This window comes from Aptenodytes forsteri, unplaced genomic scaffold (genome assembly GCF_000699145.1).
Source record: "Aptenodytes forsteri isolate BGI_AS27 unplaced genomic scaffold, ASM69914v1 Scaffold18, whole genome shotgun sequence".
In the NCBI taxonomy this organism is placed as follows: Eukaryota; Metazoa; Chordata; class Aves; order Sphenisciformes; family Spheniscidae; genus Aptenodytes; species Aptenodytes forsteri.
In genome coordinates, this window is record NW_008795135.1 from 585,901 (window position 1) to 600,917 (window position 15,017).

Here is a 15,017-nt window from a genome sequence, read left to right on the forward strand (position 1 = left end):
GTAATAGGTCATGGAGCCTTAGAAAACATGGGGCAGATCAGGACTTGTCTTTGCTCTCCTTAGGCTCAGCCATGAGCACAGCTCTGAAACCCTCTGGCAGGCATCTGTGTCTCGTCCCCAGCAAGGACAAGCACTCTCTTCCTGCCATTTTCTCAGCTCAAGCGGCTGAGGTTTATGCAGGAACCTGCTGCTGACACGTGGAGGACTGTGCCGTGTCATGTGGCGGAATTTGTCTTCCAGTTTGCTTTTCAAAAAATCTACAAAATGGATAGAAGGATCACTGCTAGGACTGTGAAGCCAAGCGCTCACGAGTGGGCACGTCAGACTTGCAGTTGCTCATGCAGCCTTAGCTCAACTACTGTGTGCACAGCGCTGTTATAATTCAGAGACTTCTGACCTTACTCCTTCTGTCTCCAGGTTTTCCACTTGTACAATAATAATAATAATAATAATAAAAAAACATTGTCATTACACTGCAATTATGCAAAGGTAAACTACAATCAATGAACACTACTACTGCAGTGAGCCTCACAGTAGTGAGGTTCATAAGGGACGTCTCCAGCAGGATTTTCTAATGTTCAGTAAAAAAAGGATGGCCCACACACTTGAACAGTGACACCCACTGTCCCAAACCACATATTGTGCACAGCGCATCGGTCCAAGATTTGTGGCCCAAGTTGGTTCTCCGATTTCTCAATTTTGGAGTGAGTGCTTGACTTCAAAACCTTGATTTTACAGCTGCACCCTTTTGACTGCAGTCTTTTTGTGGTTTTTTATCTTACGTTTCAATGTCATTAGAAGCTGCCTATCTTAATTTCAGACCTTTAGGTTAAGACTTAAAAATATTTTTTAAATCAGAAGAAAATTTGTGGTTTACTAAAATTGTAGTTGCATTGTGGAATATCATTACTTTGTATTTAGTCTTTTGAAAGCTTGACATTTTTCCTTTGAAACTAATGGAAGAAATCTTGTATTACTTGTGTTGAAAAGGAACAGTGTTTAAAGAGGCTGTTTGGATGTTTCTACTGATATTTTTCCTAAAGTATCTCCAAAGTGCTTATGCTACGCAGAGATCTGTTAAATTCAGAAGCTGAGTCCAGCTTTCAGCAACTTAATTCTCCATTAATTCTAATTTATCTGAAAAAGATTAAGAAAATAAAGCAAGACATTATACGAAATAATAGGAAACTATCATGAGAAGCCGTAAACGTTTTGGATGGATTCTCCAAATTTCCTTAATGAGTTTAGATCAAATTCTTCAGGCCTTACACAGGTAAAGAAAGGTTAAAAGGCCTGATTGAGATTTTGATTAAACAGGGACAGGAGGTGCTGGCTATATTTTTTCCTAGAAATGAGAGTTAACGAAATTAGAAGCTAAACGGAAGAAATTTAGAAAAGATTTTTTATAGCTCAGGAAAAAACCCAGGAGGTAGAGCCAGAACATACCACAATGCTTATTTGTTATGGCTGTTTCTTCAGAGGAGTTTTCTTTTTGCCTGCTAGGTCTGTGGAAGATGGGGAGCGGCCCTTTGCACTAGGAATGCAGTTTGTTTTATTACGAACTCTTGGTAAGTTTTACAGTTACTCAGCGTTTCCATAAAGGCTCGCCATGTTCGGCTTAAATGTACCATAAAAGTACTAAAATTCCATAAATGTGCAACTAATTGCCTGACTGATTGTATTAGGAACCTAAAATTAATAGCTTCTGAAAACGTTGTAGCTGAGAATGTATTTAATTTTCTTTTTTTTTGGTCCTGACTTTCTAGAACAACATTTTTGTCCCAGAAAGAGACATTTTTACAGTTTCAAATTTTATTTAAAAATTAATAGTTACTAAATATTATTTTACAAGGATTTTTTCTTTTCTAGAAACAGATTTTTATTGCTTTCAGCAATAACAATAGCTTTTTGCATTTTTAAAATAAGCAATTGTTACTTAATGTCTAATTTCAAATGTTTCAAAGCAAAAAGGGTACATGTTAAAAGTCTTTATTCCACAAAGTAGTTTCTTTCAGGCTCTTGAACTTCTAAAATCCTGCCTAGAAGGAACACTCCAGGTGTTCAGCTGCTACAAAACATGTGACTAGAGCAAGCAAGGACTATGCTAAGAGAACAAGAGGAGAAGCCCGTATAACTGCATCTGGAAGTTTTCTTTGAGGAAGGATGTTTCTGACTTGTCTTAAAGCTGTTGTATTTCTGGAGAATGCAGGCGCGTTCAGTGGGCTGGCTGCATTTTTAGCAGCCTTAGAAGTTAAAGTCTGTTTCTGAGGAAGATCTGTTCAAAAGAAAATTTACAGTTTTAGTGGTCTCACCGCTTCCATGCATCTTCAGTAAGAGAAACATTTTGCAGTCTTTGGGGCTTTTTCTCCTTAATCTAAAGCAGCAACCCCCACTCTTTCCCAGCTCATGTGCAACGGATGTTCAGCAAGTAGCGCTCTGGAGATAATGTCATATTTTGTTCCTCTCCTGTATTTTATTCCTGAGAGCAACATTGAATTTTCTTTTGGGGGACATGTGGCTCAAGAAGAGCTGTCTGGGAACGGCAGATTGAAGCAGTACTTGTTGTAAGGTGCTGCTGCATTGTCTTCTTTGCTTGAATTCTTTCCCATTTGTGGTATGTTTCATGTGTGGGATAAGTAGTGTTGGTGGGAAGATCAGCTGACCATTTTTCCATGTTTTACATTACACGTAAGAACAACGGTGTAGAAATCTCAAAACTTCTCAACTTCCATCTGTTTGTCTAAGGCATATAGTTTCTTTAGAAGTCTTCCACTATATGCTAACATGTAGTATTTCTGTTGCTATTTTTATTTCAGCTTACATTCCCACTCCAATTTATTTTGGGGCTGTTATTGACACCACGTGCATGCTTTGGCAACAGGATTGCGGCGTACAAGGATCTTGTTGGGAATACGACGTCACCTCGTTTCGTTTTGTCTACTTTGGGTTGGCAGCTGCTCTCAAGTTTGTGGGATTCTTTTTTATTTTCCTGGCCTGGTATTCCATTAAGTGTAAAGAAGAGCAACTGCAGAGACAGAGATGGAGGGCTTCGCCGGTGAACACTGTGAGTGAGATGGTTGGCCAAGCTGGACCCCAACAAAACTATGCACGGACTATATCCTGCCCTACCTTCAGTTCCCGAGGAGACATCAGTGTAGCACAAGGAATGAACTGCGTAGCACAGACATACCCCGGCCCTTTTTCAGAAGCAATAAATTCCTCAAATGAAAATGCATTGGAAGAAGTCACTGCTGAGATATAGACCCCTGGCTTGGTAATGTAATATTTAGTTCTGTTGGTTGACCTAATTACGGCGCCTTGTAAAACACCTGTGCCTTCTATTTTTAATCTAAATGTAACACGTGATAAAACCAACAAAGCTTAATGCAAACAACCATAGTATGTTCCTGAGGGCTGGATACCTCAAACCAACCCAAGTTCTTATTTCTCCCCTCCCGACCATGGAGTTTTAAAAATTGTGTTTGTAATTATTTCAAATGTGTCCATTAAATGTCCATGCTCTGATCTAATATCAGTGTAAGGGTGAGGTATTATGAACAGCAGAAGTCAGTGGAAGAGTGACAAAAACTCATATCATTGATGTCTAGACGTCACAAAGATGCTTAAATGTATCGTCAACTTCACATCCACAAATCATATTTTTAAGAGTTGAGTAATTACTGTGAGTTCTGCTACAAAGCACAACTGAAGTTAATTAAACTATGCAACTTATTTGGATAATTGTATGTGCAGCAAATTAAGTTTAAAGTTTGCTTTTAAAGACATTACTGCAACTGAATTTGAAAGGCGCTATTTTCAGACATAAGCATTAAATTAAAAAAGAACATAAGGTTTAAAGTACTGTTAATAACATGTTAAGCCATACAGAAGTTATGAATCAGGTAATGTTTGCAAATGTTGAGTCATAATACCTTTATCCTGTGAAAATGTACATTAATTTTCATTTGATGGGATGTAGTCATTCTTCACAAAGTACACAGGCTAGGAGAGTATAATGCTTGGAGTAAAAAACTTCAGTATTAATTTGTAATAACATTAAGATGTAGAAATCAAACACACATAACAGAGCAGATATGTGCATATTTCTGTAATGATACAGACAGTTATTTGGGTGGCCATTGCTAGCGCCAAATCCGTACTTTTCCTGAAGAAGAAAATAACCAGTTATAGCTTGATAGGAAGAGCTTGGCTGTCCTTCAGAAACGCGTGCCAGTCTAGTTCAGCTTTGGTGAAATAATCTCCAGGGAGAGCTGATGGCCTCATTTCGTGTCTGAGCAGCCGCCTAGGACCCGGTGGGCCCCTCGCAGCCGGCGGCACGGGGCTCGGGTTGGTGCCACTCGCTACCTGCTGCAGGAGTGAGCAGAGACACCCTTCAAGTGGGCTGCAAGCAGCCTGCCCGCCGCAGTGCCTGGTTCGAGGCTTTCCCCTCCACTCCTGGCACTGCCAGGGTGCTGTGCTCCCCGCCACCGAGGACAACTGGGGAGGGGGTGCCGGCTCAGACACTGGGTCCCTCTCATTTCTGCCCCACTTCTGCCTCTCCCGCTGCCCGGTGCTGGGCAGTGCTGGGCAGGCTGGTGGGACAGGCCTGGAGGTCCTAGTTGTATGGTTTGTCCCACACGTGGCCACCTTTCCTTTTCTCAGCTTCATTGAAAGCTTCTGTGATGGCAAAGGGTGAGTCGTCTCTCCTTCGCCCTTCCAGGGGAAGAGCTAAGAATAGAAATTGTCTGCAAGCGTGGACCCACGGGACGTGATGTGGCCTTTGCTTATTCCAAATTACTAGTGTGTTTTCTCCCCAGGAGATGCTAAGACTTTCTAATCAAGTGTACTTGGCATTTCATTTCTTGCTCTGGAGGCTTTGTGGTGCCATGCTTATGATGTACTAATGATGTCTCAAAGGGCAGAGAATGATTTCAGGTGAACACTAGGAAGTCAAAGCTGTATTTTGCCCTGCAGGGAAAGTCTTAGAAGTTTAGGAAATTAAAAGTGGTCTTTTAAGAGGACTCAGTGATAGTCAGGTTTGGATTTTGCCACGTAGAGAGCTTGCGTGAAAATAGATGGGAAAGAGCAGAACTTCTACATATTTTTGAACAGAGTTACTCCTGGTTTAATTTTTAATTTATAATATGTAAGGTGATCAAACATTATATGGAACCAAGTCCTTGAAATTAAAGGTAGTACTCTCCTTGGCATCCATTGAGTTGTCCTGGGAAGAGCAGATTTCCCTCTCCTCCTTTGCCGGCTGCCCTTCCTTGTCTCCTGGCTCATCTTGACCGGCACATGGGACTAGCCACGGGCCTGGTTCCCCTGCTTGAAATGGTGGCTGCTTACTTCAGAATGTCTCAGTCCATTTATGTGGCTTGTAACGATTCCTCCTCTCTCTGTCTGCAAACTCAGATGCTTCTACCCCAAACTACAACGTAGAGGAATATCGTTTTAATCACCTCCTGCTATTCTGGACATATTAATAGCTTTTTGGGGTCAAGCCTGAGAATTTTTTTTTCTCTTGTGCAGCCACCAGGTAGAATACATCCTCAGTCAGCATGTGCCACCTGAGATACTAGCTTCTACACTTCTCATCCCGAGAAATAAATTTCCTTGGCTCAAAGGTATTTGGTATATTTTTTTTTTGCCATAGGAGATCAGAATAGATGATAAAAATGTTTCCTTTTGCTCCGGTCTCAAATGCTTCTTGCACCAGGAATTTCCTGCCATGGCAAAAATCGAGGCAAAGTAGTAGGACAAAGTGTAATTGCAGCCCATCACCCATCCATTTTAATCATCACGGGGTGAGGTGAAGAACGACAATCTTTTCAAATACCTCAGAAACAGAGCATTTAGGGAATTGTAAAAGGCTGGAGATGAACCATTTATCCTGATCTTTTTCATGCCTTGTGTGCACTTTGGTTCCATGTGAATAACAAGGGAGAGCAAATGAGGCTTGTAGGATTGTCGGGAGCTGGCACTGATGGCAAAGAATGAGAGTGATAGAAGTGACACATCTGCAACTGCTGCTGCTTCTGAGCTGATTTCAAGGGAATTCAGAGCTTGTTGGAATGAAGATCACCTGTTTTTTAGGAAATCCTAACACTTCAACTTCTAAAAACATTCATTTTTAGAAACGTTTGAGAAACTGGAATGTAGAAGGAAAGATGTTCACTTTGGAAATACTGAAAAGGCCTTGTTTACGTACTTTCAATAGCCTTTTAATTTTCCTTTCAAAATTATATGCAAAACAAAAAGTAATTTGTTACTTTTCAAACAAATTTGTTAGCATTTTTGGATATAGATAATTTTGACAATATGAATATATTTCTACAAAATCACTTAATTAAATCAGCATTCTCTGAAAGAAGGAAAACCCAACCTCTGGCCAGTTTTTGATTGATTCCCGAAGGAGGCTTTATTGTGAGTAAGCTATAACAGACTAAACTAAGCCAATAAAGGCACGCAGGGGAAACACATTAACTTCCTAGAGAAGTCAATTCCAACATTGTCAGCGTTGACTGAAATACAGACTGAGACCTGCTGAACAAACACTATTTTCTGAGGTTGTCATTGCTGAAGGAAGCAGAATCGCCAGAGAAATTGTGTGCATCCCTAGCAGTAGTCATGAGCGACGTGTGGTGCTAAACTGACTCACAAGAAGAAAAAAGGAGCTTTATCTGTCACCCGGTGAGGGTGGCCATGCTGTCTTCCTGCTGTGAAATCCTCTGACCATAAAATATAAAATTCCATTAACTTGTAATTTCTGCCACCTTCCCTCTCTACCCCCGAACACTAAAGGCTGGATAGCAGCGAGTACAAGAAAATGTAAAGCAGGGGTCCTGCTCACCCACAGGCTGCTATCGGTAGCAAACCCAAGTCATCTACCTGCCGTTAACCAGCCAGGGATAATACGGAGCAACAACACCCGGCGATTATTTACAAGTCCACCAAGTGCCATCACAAGGGCAGATTAATTTCCTCTTGCACCACTTATTCCTGATTTAGAGTGAGGGACATAAGAGGAGAAGTAGCCCCGATATATGGACTTGACTGAACAGGTAATCGTCCCTGCTTAGCCTCCCTTTCATCCTTGTTTCCTCAAAAAGGGGAAAATTTCAGAAAGGGCGTAGCCATGGCCTTGGGTGCTTATGAGTGCAGCACCCTCAGGAGATGGTTTGTAGAGCTTTAGGGGGCTGGAATATCTGGAGAGTGGGACTCTCCGTATTTCCAGTTCTAGGCAAAAGCCCTGTGGTTGTGGTCCCCCTTCTTCCCCATGAGCATACTGGATATAATATGGTATAATTTGGAACTGGTGGCGTTTTATATACTTTCAGTACAGTGTGAGCAGCTGCAAGAAACATGTTGAATATTATAGTGCAATTTATATTTAATTGGAAACTTTCAGTTCTTTGACCAGCCATTGTATCTTTAAAAGTGCATGTAGTAACATGCAGTTCCTCAGAACTTGCGGTTCTGTAAGTGAATAGGGGCACAAATCTCCTCCTAGGTATTAGAAATGTAAGTTTGAAAGGCCCTAAATTAGTTACAAACAATTGAGTGCAGTGTTTTCAAAAATCTGTTTTCTTTTTTTTTTTAAATATAGCTTATTAATTCATAGCGTTAACCACTCATTATGGCTCTGATCCAGCAGAACACTTAAATATGTGTGTAAGTTTATACACCTAAGTAATGCAATTAAAAATAACGCATGTCTGTAAGTATTGGACTGAATCCCATCTGCATTCAAAAAGGAGTTCCTTTACCCAAAGAGTAATTTCCGTGCTGAGTTTTTTTCCCCCATGGATTCAGTGATCATTGTAAGCAGAATAGCACAAAGCAGCACTCGAGAACTCCCCTGTGGCATTCACATGTGGCTACTTATATATCTGGCAATGGAGGAAAGCTTTCATTTTCAAATAGAATTCAAATTCAAAATATTTTGTGGACATGCTCAAAGACACATTTTAGCTCTTCCTGCCATTCACTTATTTTATGAATTTCTGGCTGAAAATATGTGCGTTACGTGGGGAGGTAGATTAAATAAGGGCGTCTTTCTGACCTTGAAGCCAATGAAATTGCTCAAGTAATGCTGTAGGTTCGGATTGTGCCCTTTCACAGAATTTGGACCTAGAGGTTCAGATGACAAATTTTCCCACGCAAACAGAGCAGAGCGCTGCCTGCTCTATGTAACTCCAGACAGCATGGCTGAGAGAGGGGTCAGCACCTTCTGTACTGTTCTTGCGGGTTTTCCCCCTAAATGCCTGAATTATTGCTGCCTTACTACACTTTCTGTGTGTGTAATACCACAGCTCTTTGAAGTGTTATATTGACATAAAACTGATGATAAATAGGTCCAAAGTGTCTTACTGCTATTTTGCAGCCAGATTCTCAGCCTCATCAGTCCGATGATGAGGCTGAAAAACTGGGCCAGTACCTTGGGTTGGACGTTAACAAGCTGGCGCTTTAGCAAGCATGTGTGAACTAAGTGATATCAAGTGCTTGTTTAGCTTTTATACTCTGTTCACTGGTTACTACTACTGTTTTCAGAGATCAAAGACAAAATACTTTCTAAACAAGTTTATCTTTTTCTGTTTTCTCAATAATGTGTCTTTTATAATGGCATAGGAGATGCCATGCTGCATGCTGCAGTGTCTGCATTCCCCCAGCTGAAGCCATCCAGCTGTGGTTGCTTTCCAGGGGCTTAAAACACCTGGTAACAGAGATTTACCTGGACTGAATCTGAATTGGCATTGCTTTAGACAGAGTGTTTGCCCCTTGTAGGTTAAACCTGTACCAACACATTTCGGGTTCTTCACATATTGGACTTGATTTTATAGACATTTTTATCCTTTAGAGTGCTTAGAAGATGGACAGTCGACATCATGTGGTAGATTAATTCTTTGGTATAGAATTGGGCTTTCTTTTTTTCTTATAACATCTTGTTTTACAAATAACAATTCAAAAAAGTTACATGTAAACATCGTCACAGAGTAGAGATGTGGAGCCTTCAGCGTGGGGGCTAGGTATCGCCAGGGTTCACATGGTTCATCTTCTTTACACTGAATATCACTAATACATGTTATTATGTGGCCAAAGGTTTGAAAGCCTACCTGATCCTCAGGAAGGAAATTTTCCCTATCCTTTCCACAGAATATATTACATAAGTTAAGGAGGACAGCTAACACTATCCATATCCCGTAGCCATATCCATTACATTAACTACAGTTAATAACTGTAGTTTTTAGCAACCCCCCTCCAGTCCTTCAGATAAGCTATTTTCTTTTGACTTAATACAGCCTTTTAAACACAGACGTAGCTCTGCAAGTTCGAAGCAGCTCCAAGCTTTTCTTGGTTTCAAGTGTTACGAAATAGATGCTTATTTATTCAGGTTCCATTCTACTCTTCTAATCATTACATTATCCGTTGTGTGTACTGTATTTTCTTATTTTTTCTATCTCAAACCAGTTGTCACAACGTTATCCTGTAACAACGTTTTGTTCATGATACAGAATAGGTGAAAAGCTGTGGAATTCATGAAGGGCTACAAAAAGCATCCAAAACATTGTTCACCTCGAGGGAGGGTGAGACAGCTTGATAATCTTTGGACAAATGACTAAACAACACTGTGGTGCTAATAGGTACTGAAGTATTTTATGATGTATTCACTATGACTTAAATGACATATTCAAGGCATGTCAATGATACAACTGCATGTGTTTTTGTTCTTAAAGTCTGGACAGCTCCAGCAAAGACAGTGTTTGTAATTCCTGGTGGGCCAATTCCTACCTAGCTCTTCTGTGGGAAAGTAATTTCAGGAGGCAGTACAGGATTTGGCCCAATGCTAACAGCTAAGGTAAAAGCTACACAGACCACACAGACCACAGAAATCTCATGTAGGATGTATTCATCCTGCTGTAGAGTCTTACTTTATTTAGTGGCTATGCTTAAGCAGAGGCTGAAAATAAATTCTATAGTAATGACAAGAAACACTGGGCTAAATTCTGGGACCCCTTAACCAAGCAGCGTCAGTAAGCGTTTGAATTAAATGGAGGATTCAGATCTGAAATACTAATGTTCTTCCGTGGAATACCAGAAAAAGAAGGGTAGAATAAGAGCAAGTTCTAGCTCTAGCAATGGAAAAAGGCCAAATCTGGTCAACTTTAAAGTGAGCAACAATTTAAAACAGAGGGGTTTGGTTTTAAAATCCTGAAGACAAAATTTTTCCCTTCCATTTTGAATTCTGAAAGGTAATTATTTTGAGTTATTGTGCCTGGACTGCTCATGCAGAGAAGGCATCTATATCCTAAATAGCACTAAGAGGTACACCTCCGACTGATAGGTCAGAAATTTTACCTCTTTAACAAATTCCGTATTTGAAAACATGGAGGGAATTTTCAAAACAAACCAAAAAAATGTACAAAATCATCCGGAACTGAGTTTTGGTACCAAAAAAAAAAGAATTTGGAGTCAGTGTGATCCATGGTTGAGTGAAGACGTTCCTCAAAGACGACCTGCTCTTTTCCCCAGTCGAGCTAACGGGAGCTTTGCCCTTGGCTGCAGTGCATACCTCTACCAAACGATTTAGGCAGAAGAGCAACAGAATAGTCTGGGTAGTATGTTAGGAGCATGGAGTGGGCACACTGCCTGTAACTGTTTAGTTTTTAAAAAACTCATTATTAAGCAAATGTGTAGAGTATTAAGGAAATCTGTAGAGTATGTCTGACTGTATGAGTGTGTGGGTGCTGTGCTGTGGTAAAAAGAGACTAATTGGTTTATGCGGTTTGTTTTGCATACTTTAGCCTCCTGTATGGGGTTTTTTAATTGATATTTATTTCTCGGCAGAGCTTAGAATAATTTTAAAGCTGTGTAACACATCATTTAATGAAATCTATTGTCAGCATCTGTTGTAAACATGTGTTTACAAAGCAAACTCTTGAATACTTGATATTTGGAAATAAAAAATAGCATATCAAGTGTGTTTTATTTCTGACAAAAAAAAAAAGCAACAAAAAAGGTACGTGGGTCGCTGTGCAATCATTCTGGATCAGGTGATGAAGTATTTGGTCTTTTAGCACGTAGTCAGACAAAACCAAATCTTTCCACTGAATTCAGTGACCACCGAATCACAACTGAGTATTGATCGTGCAGAAATAAACTGTAAAATTCCACAGTTTCCTCTAGCACTAAATTTGATTGATATTAGTTATGTGCTAAGAAACACAAATTTGTTTGAAATAGATATTGACAGTTGGAAAAAATACATAGGGTACGAGTCTATGTGCATCTACACTGCTCAATAAAAGAGGGCCAGGGCATGAACCCAAGGACTGGACTCCTGATGTCCACACTGCTTAGTGCTTAGTTCGCTCCTTGGCTCTGATTTGGACCACGCCAACAAACTACCTCCATTTGGTTTGTGGGGAAGGGCTATGCCACAGAGACCTCCCACATATCAGAAGTGGCTGAGCCAGGTTTGGTTCCCCCGGTTCCCGCAGCCACCCAAACCCACGGGCTGTGTGCGTCAGGGACCCCCACGTCCTCATGCAACCCCGCAGGGGCTGCAGGACACACCGCGGTACCACACCGTAAGAGCTCTAGTGGTTGCAACACAGATCCTGTATTACCACAGACATTTAAAAATGGAAACAATTGGAAATTGCTTATTTTGGGTCCACAGGAATATCGGCACAGAGCCAAGGGGAGACCCAGGGTTAAGCGCTACATAATGTGGACGGGGCCAGCCTGGTCTAGCAGTGTGGATGTGACCTTGTTCATACAATTTGGTTTTGGAGCTAAGTTTTCTACTCTCTGGACTCACTTTTATTTAAAAGTATAGATGTATCCTCGGATGGAAATTCTGTCTCGAGGCAGAGACAGGTCTTTCAAGATCAAAAGAACAGCAGGTTGAAGTTGAATATATTTTTCTAGACATGTTTCATTATTGAGCCTTTATACTGAAAGTATTTTGACGTGTAGTGCATGTTTCATGGCTGGATAACCAGTGGCTTGTTTCTATGAAACGTCCTCGCTGCTTGGTGTACTGTGAATACTATGAGCTCCCACACTCCAGCAATAACCAAACAAAACTTTGCTGCCACGGAGCAGCTGAGTTCGCATTGATTCAGGACACGGCTTGTCTTTCTGAGGTATGTAAGTGCATTTGGTTTCAGACTAGAGAAACTGTGGTGGTGTGCACAGCACCTAACAGATTTGAGTCCTCAGCCAGCGGTGCAGCTTCAGCCGATGTGCGCAACCAGGGAGGAGCTGCCGTTTCATGGACGGCAGAGAAATCTATGCAGTCCAGATTCTCTGACTTCCAAGTTCAAAGTAAGACTTATCCGTTTTCATTTCCAATACATATAACCACACAAAAAAGCATCTTGCAGATCTCCCTGAACGTCACCAGTGTCCGAGACTAGAACTGTTAAACCAAGGAATGTGCTGTGGATGAAATTATCATCAGTAGATTTCCAGCACATCCAGGGTATTGTTGCTAGTTGAAAACTGAATAAATGAGCTATCTGGGCAGGGGTAGGAAGCACAGCTGGGTGGTGCAGGGGCCAAGGAGAGGCACTGATGTGTGGCTCTGCACTGACATCTGCTGCCTGAGCGGGAGTAAAATTACCCCAGGCAGCTCCGAGGTGGCTCAGGCTGTGATTGTGTCCCTTCAAGTGGGACATATGTTTTTAAATGACTCTCCTGCTTGTAGCCCACTTACTGCACGTCAGTTCTCACTGCGAAGTGGTGTCAGAGCACACAGACTGGATTGTTTTTTGCTGAAACTAAAGGAGGAAGTTTTATTATAGCGTCACACCTAGTGGGCACCAGCCACCCATGGGGTTCTCGGGCCTCAAGACCAGTCCTGAGCGAATCCTCCCTGAAGAGGGTTGCTGCAGCTCTTGGTTTCTCAGCCCCAACTGTTTCACCACACAGAGCCTCTTCCACTGTGCTTCCGTGACTGCCAATGCAGACAGCTGCAGGCATCTAAAGGGATTTTAGTGGGGAGAGTGGGGGGTGTCTATGCCCAGACCTGCACTCTGAAAAACCCTTCACTCAGCTGTCAAATAAACCTGAACTCCAGAATGATGCTATAATGCAAATGTTACGCAAAAGCCTTAATTTTTTTTTTTAGCTGTTTGCGTGCATTAACACTTCAGGACCAAGAGGATTTACCTGCCCATAACAGCAACTAACTCATGTCTGAAGTTCTGGAAACGAAGCATTGCCAACCTTTGCTTTTCTTGAAGGCTTTAAGTTGGTAAAAGGTCTCGGAAAGCGTCTCACACAGACCAAGGGTGTGAGGGCAGTACTGGCTGCCTTCTTTCAAATCCCAGAGCAAGCATTTCAAATAACGACACCTCCCAAAGATGTGCAAGCCTTAAAGTTATTCCTGTCCAGCTCCAGGCCCTCTTCAGAAAGTAGATAACTGTGTACTGCCTTTTAAAAAAGACACACCTGCCATTATTTTGCAGATCAGAAAAAGCCAAGAAGGTCCTCCTCTCAGGCCTCCACTTGCCTGCTGTGAGGAGCACTTGCCTATGAAGTCAGATTTAGGCATTTGTTTTCCTCCTGAGCCTGCAGCTGCCTGATGCCTGTAAGAGCTTCCTGACAGTCACGCCATGGACAGTCACTGCATATGGACTCGACTGCCTCAGCTGCGGGACAAGAAGTACTTGTACAGAAAGAAATGCCAAATATAGCAACATGCTGCTTAGGACACCTACTTAGGGACATGACAGCTTTTGGCCCCTTACCTTTGGGCGGGTTTAATATTTGATGCATGTTGCCAGAAAGCAAGGATCAGAGCTCATTGCTCCCTGTACCTCTTAGCTACAGAATAAGTCTCTTTTTAATTTTTTTCCCTCCCCACTCCTATAAGAGAGCTGTAAAAAAGGCTCCCACCTAAACTATCTGATAGTTTGGAGGATAGGGCGCTGTCCTGGAAGAAGGAAGATAGTTTTGAGGATAGGGCGCTGTCCTGGAAGAAGGAAGGTTGACCACTTTCGAGCTGAGGAGGATGCGCTCTCTTCTGTTTCCTGAGTGAGTACTTCAAGCTGTCAGGTAAGGAGAAAGGACAAGTGGGGTGAATGGGTGGACCACACTGTTGCACCGTTCCCTTCTCTATCTCTACCCAGGCGTTAAGAGAGAATAAAGCATCTTGCTTGGTTCTTTCAAAGAAATGCACTTTCAAAGAATGGAGGGCACGTGGTTGGTGCTGGGTAATTCCCCGCACAAAGATATGAGAGGTAGCTGTATGGGACCTTGCTCCAACTTGTCTTTGTCCTTAAAGTCCTCCCAAACTTGCTGGCTCAGCCTGCTCGGCACCCTGTTTTGAAATACATCCTGTGTTTGCCAGTGTGCTTTCCAGGGGTAGGCATCTCTCAGGGGTCTATCTAGCATTGCAACGACTGATTTTTGAGCACTTAGGTTAGCCATTGGTCCTCTTTCCCGATTCCCACAAACATCACCTGTAACTTCATGTCTGCAGGAGCATCGGTGTCCAAGGACTGTGTAGAAGAAAGAAGAGATCCAGAAGCATAGCTTCGGAGGCCGATTTTAGCTTATGAAGCTAATCTTATTCACAGGCCACCAAAGAAACGTAGAGTGCAAGTAAGAGAGCGGTTACCTTGAAAGCTAAATTCCCTTTTGGGAAGACTTTTGCGAGGAAACACTCCTCCTGACTAGGGATCTGTGGTCCCCTCTCCGTTAAGCCCTGCGTGTCCAGTCTGCTGTGCTTTGCTGTCGCAGGGAGAGCTCCGCAGGGAGAGCTCCGCGTATTTTTAAAAAAGCGGCAAAGCAGGGGATGGCACCCTGTAACATTGCTTTACTTCTGGGAACTGCTGGTTGTGCAGCTCGGTGCACTGACTTCAAGGAAGAAGGGATCAGATGAATTGGGAATTAAAAAAAATAAAAAATCACAGCATGTCTTAAACAAAAAATATATATTATTCACAATCTCCAGGAATAATTTATAGCTAACAGAATGTAGTGTGTTATTTAGTTACCCATTG

The 15,017-nt window shown here is 41.9% G+C and overlaps 1 protein-coding gene across 1 annotated transcript in view; it reads left to right on the forward strand.

Moving 5' to 3' along the window:
• The window catches only part of SLCO5A1 (solute carrier organic anion transporter family member 5A1), a 92,537-nt gene extending 81,558 nt beyond the window's left edge, over positions 1 to 10,979 (forward strand). The window contains exons 9-10 of the mRNA XM_009278422.2: positions 1,504 to 1,568; positions 2,817 to 10,979. Of these exons, the coding sequence (XP_009276697.1) occupies positions 1,504 to 1,568; positions 2,817 to 3,262 (511 nt within the window). The 3' untranslated portion in view covers positions 3,263 to 10,979. The remainder of the gene's footprint in view (positions 1 to 1,503; positions 1,569 to 2,816) is intronic.
• The last annotated feature ends 4,038 nt before the right edge of the window (positions 10,980 to 15,017 follow it).